This window comes from Cynocephalus volans, chromosome X (assembly GCF_027409185.1).
Source record: "Cynocephalus volans isolate mCynVol1 chromosome X, mCynVol1.pri, whole genome shotgun sequence".
Classification (NCBI taxonomy): domain Eukaryota; kingdom Metazoa; phylum Chordata; class Mammalia; order Dermoptera; family Cynocephalidae; genus Cynocephalus; species Cynocephalus volans.
Window position 1 is genome coordinate 8934199 of NC_084478.1, and position 12745 is coordinate 8946943.

At 45.7% G+C, this 12745-nt stretch overlaps 1 protein-coding gene across 1 annotated transcript in view; it reads right to left on the minus strand.

The window, feature by feature from the left end:
- Positions 1-454: 454 nt before the first annotated feature.
- LOC134367146 (G-protein coupled receptor 143-like) overlaps positions 455-12745 on the minus strand; it is a 389602-nt gene continuing 377311 nt past the window's right edge. Inside the window, exon 9 of the mRNA XM_063083786.1 lies at positions 455-549. Coding sequence (XP_062939856.1) covers positions 455-549 — 95 coding nt within the window. The remainder of the gene's footprint in view (positions 550-12745) is intronic.

The window sequence follows — 12745 nt, forward strand, 5'->3', positions numbered from 1 at the left end:
ATATCAGATTGTACCCCCAAAAGTATGTACAATTACAATGTGTTCATTAAAATTTTAAAAACAACAGCATTTGCTAGAGGTGTTGTTCAGACAGAATCCAAGTCTGGCTGGGAGTTCAGCCTCAATTAATTTATTATTTAACTTCTTTCCCGAGGACTCGGATCTTGCACGTACATTACGACCAGCCTCAGAGAAACTCTAGTAGCAACTAAGAGTCTAGAGAAGTGACTGAATAGTCTAGAAGGGACGCTCCTGCACTCGCAGGTGCACACGCATGGACCGCTGCTCCTATCATCAAGAGGAGCCTCGGGAAGAAGCTCTCACGTGATGACAGTGAGGTCTGGAGGATGCGACAGCTTGGCAGCACGGGGATGGGAAGATGAGAACATGATTCTAAAGAATGAAAAGTGCAGAGTCTGAGGAATGTGGGGGCTGGTCGCCTGTCAAGTCCCCTTCATAGGTCTCCACGTGTTTGGGGAGCAGAGTCCAAATCATTTGCATTGCGGGACCCACTTGTAGTATGGATTTCAATGGTGCTGGCATCAGAACCTGGCGAGAAAAAGAGAAGAGATTGTGATCGTGTCTGTGTCCGTTTCCAAAAATGGACAGAGCTGTAGCATTCGTGTTGTCTGAAAAAAAGAAGAAAAGGTATAGCATACATTTCATCAACATTGTATGACATCATTACATGATGACATCATTGTATGATGTCATTACAAAGGATAAAACAAATCCCCCAGAATCATGTCGGGCAATTGATAAGTGGGTGGTGTGTGGATGGATGCTGCAGGAAACCACAACTACTGACCCAGGAGGTTCTGGAGCCATGACACGGGCACTGTCTGACGGAGGAGCAATGGGCAGGTGCAGCTCCGGCAGGGGATGCAAACTCAGGCAGCAGCGCCCTCACGCTTGCCTGCCTACCTGCGCTCAGTTCCAAGAGGTGCCCAGAGGGAGGGACCAGCACCCTCTGTACGACTAAGCCTCCTCCCCATTGTCTTATCATGGTTCATGCCACATGGTTTCAGCAAGCAGCTCCTCTATGCCAGCACCTACCTCAACCCATGGAAAACGTTTCCCTCTTTCAAAGCCCAATTGCATACACAATAGTACATGCCTGCTAAATCTCTCCCAAATTGGGCTTCTTGGTTCTGATCACAAACTGGGACCATGATATGTGATTATAAAGTGACCCACGATGGCGTTTGTAATACCTAAATTGATATATCCAAATATACTCAACGTTATTCGGCTTCAACTTCATGAAACATCTGAGGGGACACTTTTTCTCAGGCCTGGGTTTCAAGAGAATGTGTGCTTCCGTGCACACTTGGTATGTTTTCTCGTGGACAATTAAGAATCTTGGAACAGATCACATTTTTTCCTTCACTTCCCGTCTAGGGAGCTCAGAACCAAACTAACAGCCCATTTTAAATAAGCACATGGTGCTAATTCTACCTGGCTTTATTCTGATTTCATCGTGATTCTCCTTTGGGCCTCCTTATTAATCTATTTTCCCCTTTCCCCTGTCCTTTCTCCAGAACATGAGCTGGCTTACAAAAAGCAGTGCAACACCATGAGGAATAAAATATTGCGTGCCAGTCGGTAGTGTGAAAGCACACATCACTCTCCTCAAATGAGTGATCCTGCAGGTCTGTTTAATCATTCCCACACAGCTTCCTTCAGAACCTGTGAGATCCTTTGCAACAAATGTCAGAATTATTCTCTCAGTCCACAAATATCCAGGAGTGCCTGCTCTCTGCCAGCCCATAGGCTGTGCACGGGGAATACACAGATGGAAGACCCAAAGAAGGGTGGCCTTTTCACCGATGCAGGCGGGACAAATGACTGCCCTTCACAAGAGCTCCAAGTCCCTCCATCTGTGGGCCCTGCTGGCAATGACAGCCTCCCCGTGCATCCCTCAGGCACACTGGCCTCCCTGTTTTCCACACTGCAAGCTTGGTCCTGCCACAGGACCTTTGCTCTTCCCTTTTTCTGCCTGTAGAGCTCTTCTCCAGATTTCCTCATGGCCCCTTCCTGCTCTTCATTTAGGTTCAATGTCAGCTCATCTTGGGGAGACATCTGGGACACCCTAACTAAGTCCACTCTCTGACCCCACTCCCTGATTTGCTTTTCTTCATAGCACTGCTCACTATCTGAATCGAATATTATATTATTACTTGTGCTTTTTATTCTCTGTCTCTGCCACTAGAATGTCTCAGTGAGCAGGGAATTTGTCTGTCTTCATCGCCGTAGTATCACTAATGCCTAAAACCACATCCGTCACATAGAAGGTGCTCAATAAGTGAGTCGAATGGACAAACACAGGTAAGTGCCCTGACATCCACTGGAGGTAGCGCTGTGCCCTGCAGCACTGACTAAGACCAATGAGTATAAGGAGGGGCAGGAACAAGTGCGATTTTACAAGAGACACATGTAGAGTCCGAGAGGACACGTAAGGAAAAAACAAAAGAACATTAGCGTTACATGGAAAAGAGAAGGTGGTAAATTGTGGCAATTGGAGAGGTGTGCTTGGAAAAGACTAGCAAAGTCTGAGCTACAGAAAAAGGCGACAATATTACCAAGAAGGCAAGTATGACACTACCGTGTCCCCTGACATGCACATAGACATTGTGGCCTGTGTGGCACTTCACAGACTTGATTCTAGCAGGGTCACCCACTGTTCATGAGAACATCCTGTGCTCATGGGAACTCGTGCAATTTCTGCGGTTCTTTTCCCAAAGACTCTGGACTGGGGTGTCACATGGTGGCTTGTGATCAAGCTCTGGGCTGAGGATACTCCCCCATGACCCCACACTTTGGAACATGCTCTGGGTCCTGTGGCTTTGAAGAGCTCCCGGTCCTTTCATCCTCCCCCTGGGGCTCCATGGAAAAGAAAGTTTATGCATAGCAACTTTCTTGAAGCAAATGCTGCTGGAACAGGGCTGCCTAATCCCAGCCCTGCCTGTGCTGAGTTGGATGGGTGCTTTCCAGCAGGCCTGCTCTTAAAGGTCTCCTCGAAGAGAATATGCTGGCTGAGCAAGTCTCTGAGAAGATAATTCAACAAGGCTGTTGGGGAATGTTGACTAATTTCCTATGGGTGCTATGTCTATGACTATCTAAGGAACATCCCTGCAGGAAATGCAGGCTCCAGTAACATCATGGTGCCCAAGGGCCAACCCCTTCCTACTGGTCCCCTTGAATGAGCCATGCAAGTCCAGGCAGATTTTGGGGAGCCCCATGTAGAACTGAGATTTGAATGTATATTGGATATCTCCTGTGCCCTCATCTGCCTTTCTTGGATCCCTTGAAAATATTGAAGGCCTAGAACTGGAACCCTCAACCACTGGACACCGAGCATGAGCCACAGAAAACCTGACACCTGGGCGTGACTCCACTTCAAGGCGTTAAATATAATCTGGCCAGCTCAACAGAGTCCAAGGTCCTGGGGTATGTTTTCTTCTGCACTCTCCTAGCAGCTACAATTCATGTGGCTAGTGGGTGTTACTTTCAGGGAGAGATGAAGTGAGAACAGATTGCTGTGAGGGGAAAGCTGATTTCCCAGAACCCAAGCCCAAGAGACTCCACCTAACATGGGCTGATTGTGTAGAGGAGTGGGATAATGTTCAGTTCTTGAGAAGGGCCTCAGGACACTACTTAGAGGATAGGCCACTGAAAAAAATCTTCACATGCACAGTGCTGGGTAAGGAGCCTACAAGTGAGACACAGGAGAATGATAGGAGATACAAGAGAAAAGGATTAGTGGAAGGCAAAAGGAAATATGGGACACTCAAGGTAATGTGAGAATAACAAGGAATTTGGGGAGAGACAAAGATTTATGCTGAAAATGGACAGTTGTGTGGGGAAAAGAATTGTGGGAGAGGCAGGGAATTATGGGAGAAACAAATTTTGGGAGAGAACAAAAAACTGTGAAAAAGACAGGATTATGTTCAAGAATGTAGAGTTATAGAAATGACAGGAAATTGTGTAAAGAGGAGGGAATTTGGGGAGAGAATCAGATTTTGGATGAGAATTATGGTAGAGAAATTAGAAATGTAGGAGAAACCAAATTGTAGGGGAGACAGAATGTGGTTGAGAAGAGAATTATAAAAGAAAACAGATTTGTGAGAAAGGAAGAGTGAATTGTGAGAGAAAGCAATGAATCGTGGGAAAGAAGAAATTGTGAGAGACATGGTACTGTGGGAAAAACAAGGAATTGTGGGTGAGAACAGAATTGGGGGAAAGATAGATTGTAGGCAAAAACAAAGAACTGTGGGAGACACAAGGCATGGTGGGAAAGAATGGTGAGAGAAACTGAGATATGGGAATTGTGGGAATGAAGGGAAATTGTGGGAGAGAAGCAATTATGGCAGAGAAGAGTATAGTCAGGTGACAAAATTATAGGAGATAACAAAGAATTATAGGAAAAAAGATTTATGAGAAAAAGTGGAGAATGGGTAATTGTGGAAAAATCCCTGCAAACTGTGGGAAAGAGGAATTCTGACAGAAATATGGAATTGTGGGAGAAACCAGAAATTATGACAGAACTAATGGGAACTGTGGGAAACACAGGTATTGTAGGGGAAACAAGAAATGGTAGGAGACACTTGTGGTCAAGATGGTGGAATAGACAGTCCCCAGCATCACCCTTTCCCACGATCAACCAATTTACAACTAGTGAAAAGGATTGACTGCCAATCTGGGGCCACTAGAGCTCAGGGGATCAAGAGAGACCTACAGAGTTCATGAAGGCAGGAGAAGCCATGATGAGAGAAAGGACCGCTCTGACCATTTTGAGACCCGGCCATTTCAGGGCTGGTGAGCACACGAAGCAAGATCTGGCAAAAGCCATAGCTGTGCCCTTCATATGAAGTTGTTTGGAGACTGTAGGGGACAAGAGGGCCTTGGTGACCCCAGGCCAGCAAGACCAGTGACGAGATTCCTGTGGACCCACATAGGAGTGAGGGGCCAAAGACAACTGAATAAAGGAGCCACTCAGAGGCTGGTGAGTCATCACAGGGAACCAGGGCATGTCCCATCCCATGGGAAATGCTTGGAGTATGGGCAGTGGATGTGACGGGCCCACTGGGGGAACACTGGGGCACAGCATGGACAGCTGATCTGCCCCCCAATCTTCACAAGACCACTCACTGTAGACTAGTCTGGAATATAGAACTGCAGTGGGTGTAGTTCACTGAAAAGACTCAGGCCCAGACCGGAGTTTCCACACAACCCAGGTGTACCAGACCTCACAAGACCCAGAAGTGCTTACAAGGTCAACAATTAAAACCTGAGCTGCACAAAAAGCCTTTGCCAGAGAATTGACAGCAAAGCAGCAATTTAGCTCAACCACAGGGCTCAAGAGCTGGTTTCCTTAGGAAGTCCCCCCATTTTATAAGTAAGCAAAGGACAACAAATCAGTTCCAGTGCTCAGAACAGCGAATCATCCAACACAGAACTGAAAGAGAAAACAAAAATCCCACAGATCTGAGACAAAGTTTTGATATTAACCACTAAAGGCCTAACACCACCAAAGAACACCTATAAAACCTAGAAGGAGAGGAAGCCTCCCAGGCTCCCAAGCCAGGGTTCAGGGAAGGCCAAGAGCCTCAGCCATGCCCCCAGCTCAACGACTGCATACAGCCCAGCAATGACGACCAGGCTGCTGCCAGAGGCACCCCAAGCTCCCAAGCCCATGCAGTGGGGGGCCAAGGGCCTTAGCCACACCCCCAACATCTGCACCCAGCCAAGTGATTACCACTTAGCCACTGCTGGAAACGCTCCAGGCTCCCAAGCACGGTCGTGGGGGTCCAAGGGCCTCAGCCACATCCCACTGACATCTGCAGCCAACCAACAATGACCACCGAGCCACCACCGGAAGCACCCCAGGCTCCCAAACCAGGGCGGTAGGGGGACCAAGAGCCTCAGCCATTTCCCCTGGATGTTCCCATGTAACCCAGCAACAACCACTCAGCAGCTACCAGAAGCACCCCAGGCTCCTGAGCAGGGGTTGGGGGGGCTGGGGCTCCAGCCATGCCCCACAGCATCTGCATCCTGCCCAGCAATAAAAAAGACACGACTGGAAGTCCCCTGGGCTCCCCTGCTTGAATGAATGGGGTGCCATGGGCCTCAAACACACCCCTCCTCCTCCTTTCTCCTCCCACCTTATCCTCTCCCCCTCTCCGCTCCCTATAAATATAATATTTATTCTTTAATAATAATAAAAATGTTAAAATAAATATATTTTAAAAAGTGGAATTGTAGGAAAAACAGAAAATGCAAGACATTATGATAGAGACAGAACATTATGGAGAAAACAGGAATTGAGGGAGACACTAACAAGGCATTAAAGGCGAGATGGGAAATTGTAGTAGAGACAAAACCGTGGGAGATAAGGACATAGAATTGTAGCACAAGGGAATTATAGCAGAGACAGAATATAGTAGAGCTCCAAGGATTAAAGATGAAAACAGATTTGTGAGAGAATTAAATAAAGGAGAATAGTGGGGGAAACTGGAATTGTCAGAAAGAGGAAATAGTAACAGAAATATAGAATTGTACGGAATAGTAACAGAAATATAGAATTGTGGGAGACAAGGCATAGTGGGAGAGGCAATTCAGGGATACAATAAAGGATTATAGAAAAGAGCAGATGTATGGGAAAGAGAAGCGTTGTGGGAGAAACAAGGAATGGTGAGAAACACAAGATGCTGGGAAAAGAATTGTGGGAGAAACAAAGGTTTTTGGGAAAGAACAGGAAATGTGGGAGAGGGAGGGAAATAGGAGATACACAATGATGGTGGAAGACAGAGTCTTGCAACATAAAATACAAAACAGATTTATAGATGAAAACAGACTACTGAGGAAAAAAAGAGAAAAGTAAGGGAAAACAATTGTCAGAAAGTGGAAATTGTAACAGAAATATGGAAATGTATAGAAAATGGAATTACGGAAGAGACAGAATACTGGGAGAACAAAGGATTATGGGAGAGAAGAAAGACATGGAATAGTCAAGGATTGTGGGTGAAACAAGGAATTGTGGGTAGGAGCAGAGCTTTATGGGAGGTACTAAATGGTGGGAATGACAAGGATTGTGGGAGAAACAGGAAACGGTGGGAGACAAGGGTTGGGACGACAGGAATTGTGGGAGAAACAAAGTGTTATGGGAAAGAACAGGAATTGTGGGAGAGGCAGGGAATTTTGAGACGTAAGTCATGATTGTGGAGAACACAGTGTTGCTAGACAAAGCCATCAGAGGGGACACAGAATGTGGGAGAGCACAGAGAATGGCAGATGAAAACTGATATTGGAGGAGAAAAAGAGAACAGTATGGGAAAACGGAATTGTCAGAGAGTGGAAATTGTAACAGAAATGTAGAATCGAGGGCAAAATGGATTTGTGGGAGACAGAGGATTCTGGGAAAACAACAGAGTATGGGAGAGAAGAGAGACTTACGGGAGAGGCAAGGATCGTGGGAAAAAAGAGGAACCGTGGGAGAGAAGAGACTTATGGGCGAGAAAGAATTGTAGGGAAAAGGATTCTGGGAGGAACAGGAACAAAGGGGGACAAACGTTGCTGGGAAGAGAGGAATTGTGGGAGAAGCAGTGTGTTATGGGAAAGAACAGGAATTGTGGGACAGGCAGGGAATCGAGGGAAGGAAGCAATTGCAGAGAATGGAGAATGGCAGGTGAAATGGGATTGTGGGGGGGGGAGCGGGAATGGTAGAGAACAAAGGAGCAGAAAATGTGGATCTGTGTGGACGTCCCCCGAAGGGAGACTGGTGGGGGAAGTCAAGGAATTGAGGGAAAGAGGGAATTGTGAGAGAAATACAAACCCACTTCAGAAAGCTTTTGGCAGAATAGAGTTAAAATATAATTCTAACCTTTCCGTGAACTTTTTGACTCACCTCTCACAGTCGTGTGGGGGAAATGGAATTAGGAATGAGCGAGAGTTGTGGGACAGCAGAACACAGAAGAGACATGGAACTGTGGGAGATACAAGCAGGTGTGGGAGTGACGCCACATGTGGGAAACACGGGGATGGTGAGAGAAATGGAACCGTGAAAGGAGAGACGCAGACCCCGACGGAAGACGGTGGGGTAGGTGTCGTGGGAGAGACACGGCGACGCCCCACACTTGCCTGCCAGGCTCCCTACTCTGCAGGGACCAGGCCTCCCGAGTGGGTGCAGGTCCCAGTGTGCCATTCAAGCCTCGCCTGTGCCCACCCCAGCAAGGCCTCAGCCCCCGCCTCACCCCTGTGGGATGTCGTGCCCCCAGTGCCACCCAGGGCCCGCCCATTGGCTCCCTTCCCAGGGGGTCGGGGACACCCGAAGGGGCCGCGAGAAGTGAACTGCGGCTTCAGATGGCGCACAGAAGGCAATGCATTAAATCACTTATCTCATTGCCATGAACTGGGCTGGTCCTTCGAGCAAGCAGGAATATCTCTTTACTTAAACTTTCACTGGCCTTTCATTGGCCACCGGGTGACGTCCACCCTCCTGAGCAGAACCTGTAAAAACCCTTCATCGTGTGGTCCCAACCTGCCTCTCCAGCTTCCCACAAGCCCTCCACAACCTTCCACACTGCGGCCATTTGCAAACAAGATGCAGACTTCCTGCTCTACGTCTCCCCTAGATTGTCTCTGTCCCACAACACCCAGCCTGCACATCGCCACCTCCAGAAACTCCCCCAGTACTCCAAAACCCAAGACAGTTCCTTTAACACTTCACAGATTTCTAAAAAATAAAAGATAGTATTGTCCTTACTTATCTGTGAGTTTGATACATTATACTTCTCAAGGACACACCCATCCTGGCTAAAATGGTGCTGGCCCTATAGCAGATGCTCAATGAATATTTAAGATCAAATTGCGTTAACTTGTGCCAAGTGCCCAGTTAAGTGTGAAAGAACACACCAGATATTTCAGAAGGCTCAGTGTGAGCCCCTTGGTCTTGGAATGAAACCTACAGAAGCAGAATGTTAAGGGCACGATGAGCAAGTCAAGCTTCATCTGGGCAGTTTACATACGAGAAGCCTACCCACAGCTAAGTTTCCTCTGTATCTGCTTAGGTATCAATGATCAGGTTTAGTCAAAAGGAAAAGAGTTCTAGTAAGAGGTTGACCTTGACTTTATGCACGGAAGTAGCATCATACACACATTTAACTTACTCAAATCTAATTCTATTTAGCAAAGGGTCAGGTAGGTAGTGGAGGGGAGGAGAGGTGAGAATTTCCATAGTCCCAGGGATCCTGCTGCCTGGCTTCTCCACACGGTTAGCCTGTGCCCACAGGCAGGGAGGGAAGCAAACTTCAAACATTTCTGCAAGTTGGTAAAGCCCCTGGCAAGAAAATTTGAATGACATTTGAATTTCCCCCACCACTGACAGGCAAGTGGCCCCAGAGACATACTGACCAGGGAATTTAGAAGGAATCCTAAAATCGTCACCAGATAATACAATGGTGATGACAGCCACAACTCAGATGTGGATGTACTTATAAATGTGCTGAAGTGTCCTAAGCAGCAAAACATCTAAATTATTTAATTTACAAACAAAATCCCTCTTAATTCTTTTTAGATTGATGTATGCAAATTCCTGCAATGGGTTACCATACAAAATGGTGATGACTGTGTATTATGGACGATCTTAAAATATTCCAAGAGGGGTTAGATGAAAACTGAACGCCCTGACTGCCACCCCAGTAGCATGTCCACTTTATACTTTTGCAGAAATTGTTTGTTGTTAACACTACAAACTTACTCTGGCTTCAAAAAAAAAAAAAAAAAAAAAAAATCTCCCCAAAGCCTTACTCAACACATGTTAGCTAAAAATACATCACTATGGGCTCTAAACTGGTAGCTTGCATTTTTACAGAAATTCTTTCCACAATCAGAAATACTAATTGTACTGATTTTCTCAAAAGGCTTTCCTTACGTGCTTTGTTTTTCCTCCGAGGAGTTCTCAAACTGGTATTTCTCTGGATTATTCAATTCTTACAAAAGAATAACTTAAAGATTTTAAAATATTTTTTCTTCAATTGTAAACTGCAATATCCTTGAGGGAAAGTTTACATATGTCTAGTACCTATACCCAACACACTTCCTAATACAGGACCTGGTGGAGTATTGAGTGGTTATCAGTAGTTATTAAAAGAACAAACAATGGGTATATCCATACAATTGAATATTATTCAGCCATAAAAAGAATGAAGTTCTGCTACAACATGGCTGAATTTGGAAAATGCAATGCTAAGTAAAAAAAGCCAGACAGAAAAGAACAGATACATTATGCCACATATATGATACATCCGGAATAGGCACATCCATAGGGACAGAAAATAGGTTAGGGGTCAGCAGGGACTGGGGGTTGAGAGGAACAGGGCTTGTCTGCTAAAGAGTGCAGGTTTCTTTTTGGAGTGAAGAAAATGTTCTGGATTTAGATAGTAGACATGGTTGCACAACCTTGTGATAGACTTAAAGCCACTAAAGTGTACATTCCAAAAGGGTGAATTTTATGGTATGTGGATTATATCTCAACTTTTTAAAAAAGCAAAGGAAGGAGGAATGAGCAGCCTGTTATTAGAACCACTATACCTTAGTTGTTCTCCGCAGCTGAAAAACCAGAGATCCCTAACTTCCCATAAAGAAGGGAAAATGCCACTGTGGAACGTCCCACTTCACCAGGTAGCAGTGTCACTATCTAAACTCAGTCTTTTAAGATGTTTACTTCTTCTGTTATTTTCCAAAATATAGACTGACTAAACAAATGGCGTTCAAATTTCAAAGGTAAACTGCTACTCATGCCTGACCATATTGCTGTGAATTGTTGTTACAAGATATCAACCCTTGTCAAGCGCTTTCAATAAGCAGGAGGTAAGCAGAGAACGGCAGCCTCAGTGGAGAGCAGCTGTGGGGAAAGGCTGCCCTGTTGGCTTTTCTGCTGGATCTCTATTTGCTATTTCTAAAACTTTGTGTGAAAACCTCCAACTTTTGAGCACCAGTCCAATGCAACAGTTTGCAAAACAAAGAAATGGTTTTGTTTCGTGGTGTGCAAAACAAAGAAATGGTTTTGTTTCGTGGTGACTGGGGTGGGGTGCAGCAGACGGACTGGGATGGTTTTTATTATTATTTTTCGAGTTTTGTCAAAGATTGGCTTGGCCAGTTTAAATCACCAAAATGGGAATAAAAACAAAGACAAATAAGTCAAGATAAGAATTTGGTTTATTCCCCAGGTGGTTTCAATAACTCTACATGCTAACAGCAATTCCAGTTGGTGAGTCCCTGACCCTTGATGAACTATTTGTACCAGGTAGAAAGTTCATAAACACATGGTCTCTGTCTTTTAGATTTGGCCAAAACTACTTCTCTGTTTCCCTTTGAGGCTCCCAATTACAACCAGACAGTCCTGTCTCATGGAATCAACCCATCAATTTCTCATCATATTTTTGGGTCTTCAGAATAAACCAACCTTTTATCATCTAAAAATAAAACCTCCCTTAAGCATATTTGGATAATAGAAATGGAAAAGAAAATAGAATTATTTTAGCCATTACCAAACATACTTTTGCGCATTTTTCCTGCTCCAAATTTCAACATTATTCTTGTGCAAACCAAAGTGGTTTGGACTGTGAGGTGTTTGTCTTTGGTTTAGTGTGTGTGTGTGTGTGTGTGTGTGTGTGTGTGTGTGTGTGTGTGCACAATTTATTAGTGATGGAATTTGGATGTGACCAGCACCATGTTACACACACTCAACACAAAATGGCCACCAGCCTTTCCCTTATGAGAAACCTCGTGGTTTCTGAGAAATAGAAACTCCTCCACACCAGCACCAAACCTCTCCCTGATTACATCAGCCTTCCTTACAACCTATATAAGCCCTCGCACTCTGACGCCAGTTGCTGCTCTCCATTTTGAGTGCAGCCCAGCAGATTCTTTTCCTTTAATAAAGCTTGATTGGTACCCGGTGTTTGGGCTCACATTCATCTTGGTGCTAAAACCCAGGGGGTCCAGGCTGTGACCTTTGGATGATCCCCTCTCTTGGGTTGATTGGCCCCCCCAGCCACCCTTCCTGGACCTGCAGAACCAGGTACCTCAGGGACTCTCTCCCTTTGCCGGTTCAGACCAACACATTCACCATCAGCCTCAATTCAGGGTGTGTCAGGGGGTCTGTCCTATTTCTACGGGTTCCCCTGACTACTTTCTATGACTACTGTCTACTTACCAAAGACCAGGCTACTTCCTGAAGACCAGGCACCTGGCAGAGGGAACCCCTCTCATGCCCCTGGCTATTGGAGGATGCTCCTCTAGCTGGTCAGTGGCTTCCCTCTGGAAAAGGAGGTGCGCAACAATGACAATGCTCCTTGCTGTTCCCCTTCTTCAACTGGGACTGATCACCTCCTTTCTCACCTGCTAAATGGGATCCTCACAATCCAGACCTCCACGCTCTACACCCTTGGGCTGTCTCCTGGCCAATTTAAACTGAACCGTCTCATTTTCTACAATCCCTTGGCCTCCAGGGAGACATTAAACCTAAACATCTCATTTTCTCCCTGCTCTACACCTCTGGACTGTCTCCTGGCCAACCTCTTGGCCTCCGGGGAGATATTAAGGCAAATGCCTCATTTTCTACTGTAATCAGGTTTGGCCTAAATACAAACTAGACAATGGATCCCAGTGGCCAGAAAATGGCACTTTCAAATTGGATACTCTCAGAGACCGAGACAACTTTTGTCACCAAAACGACAAAGCC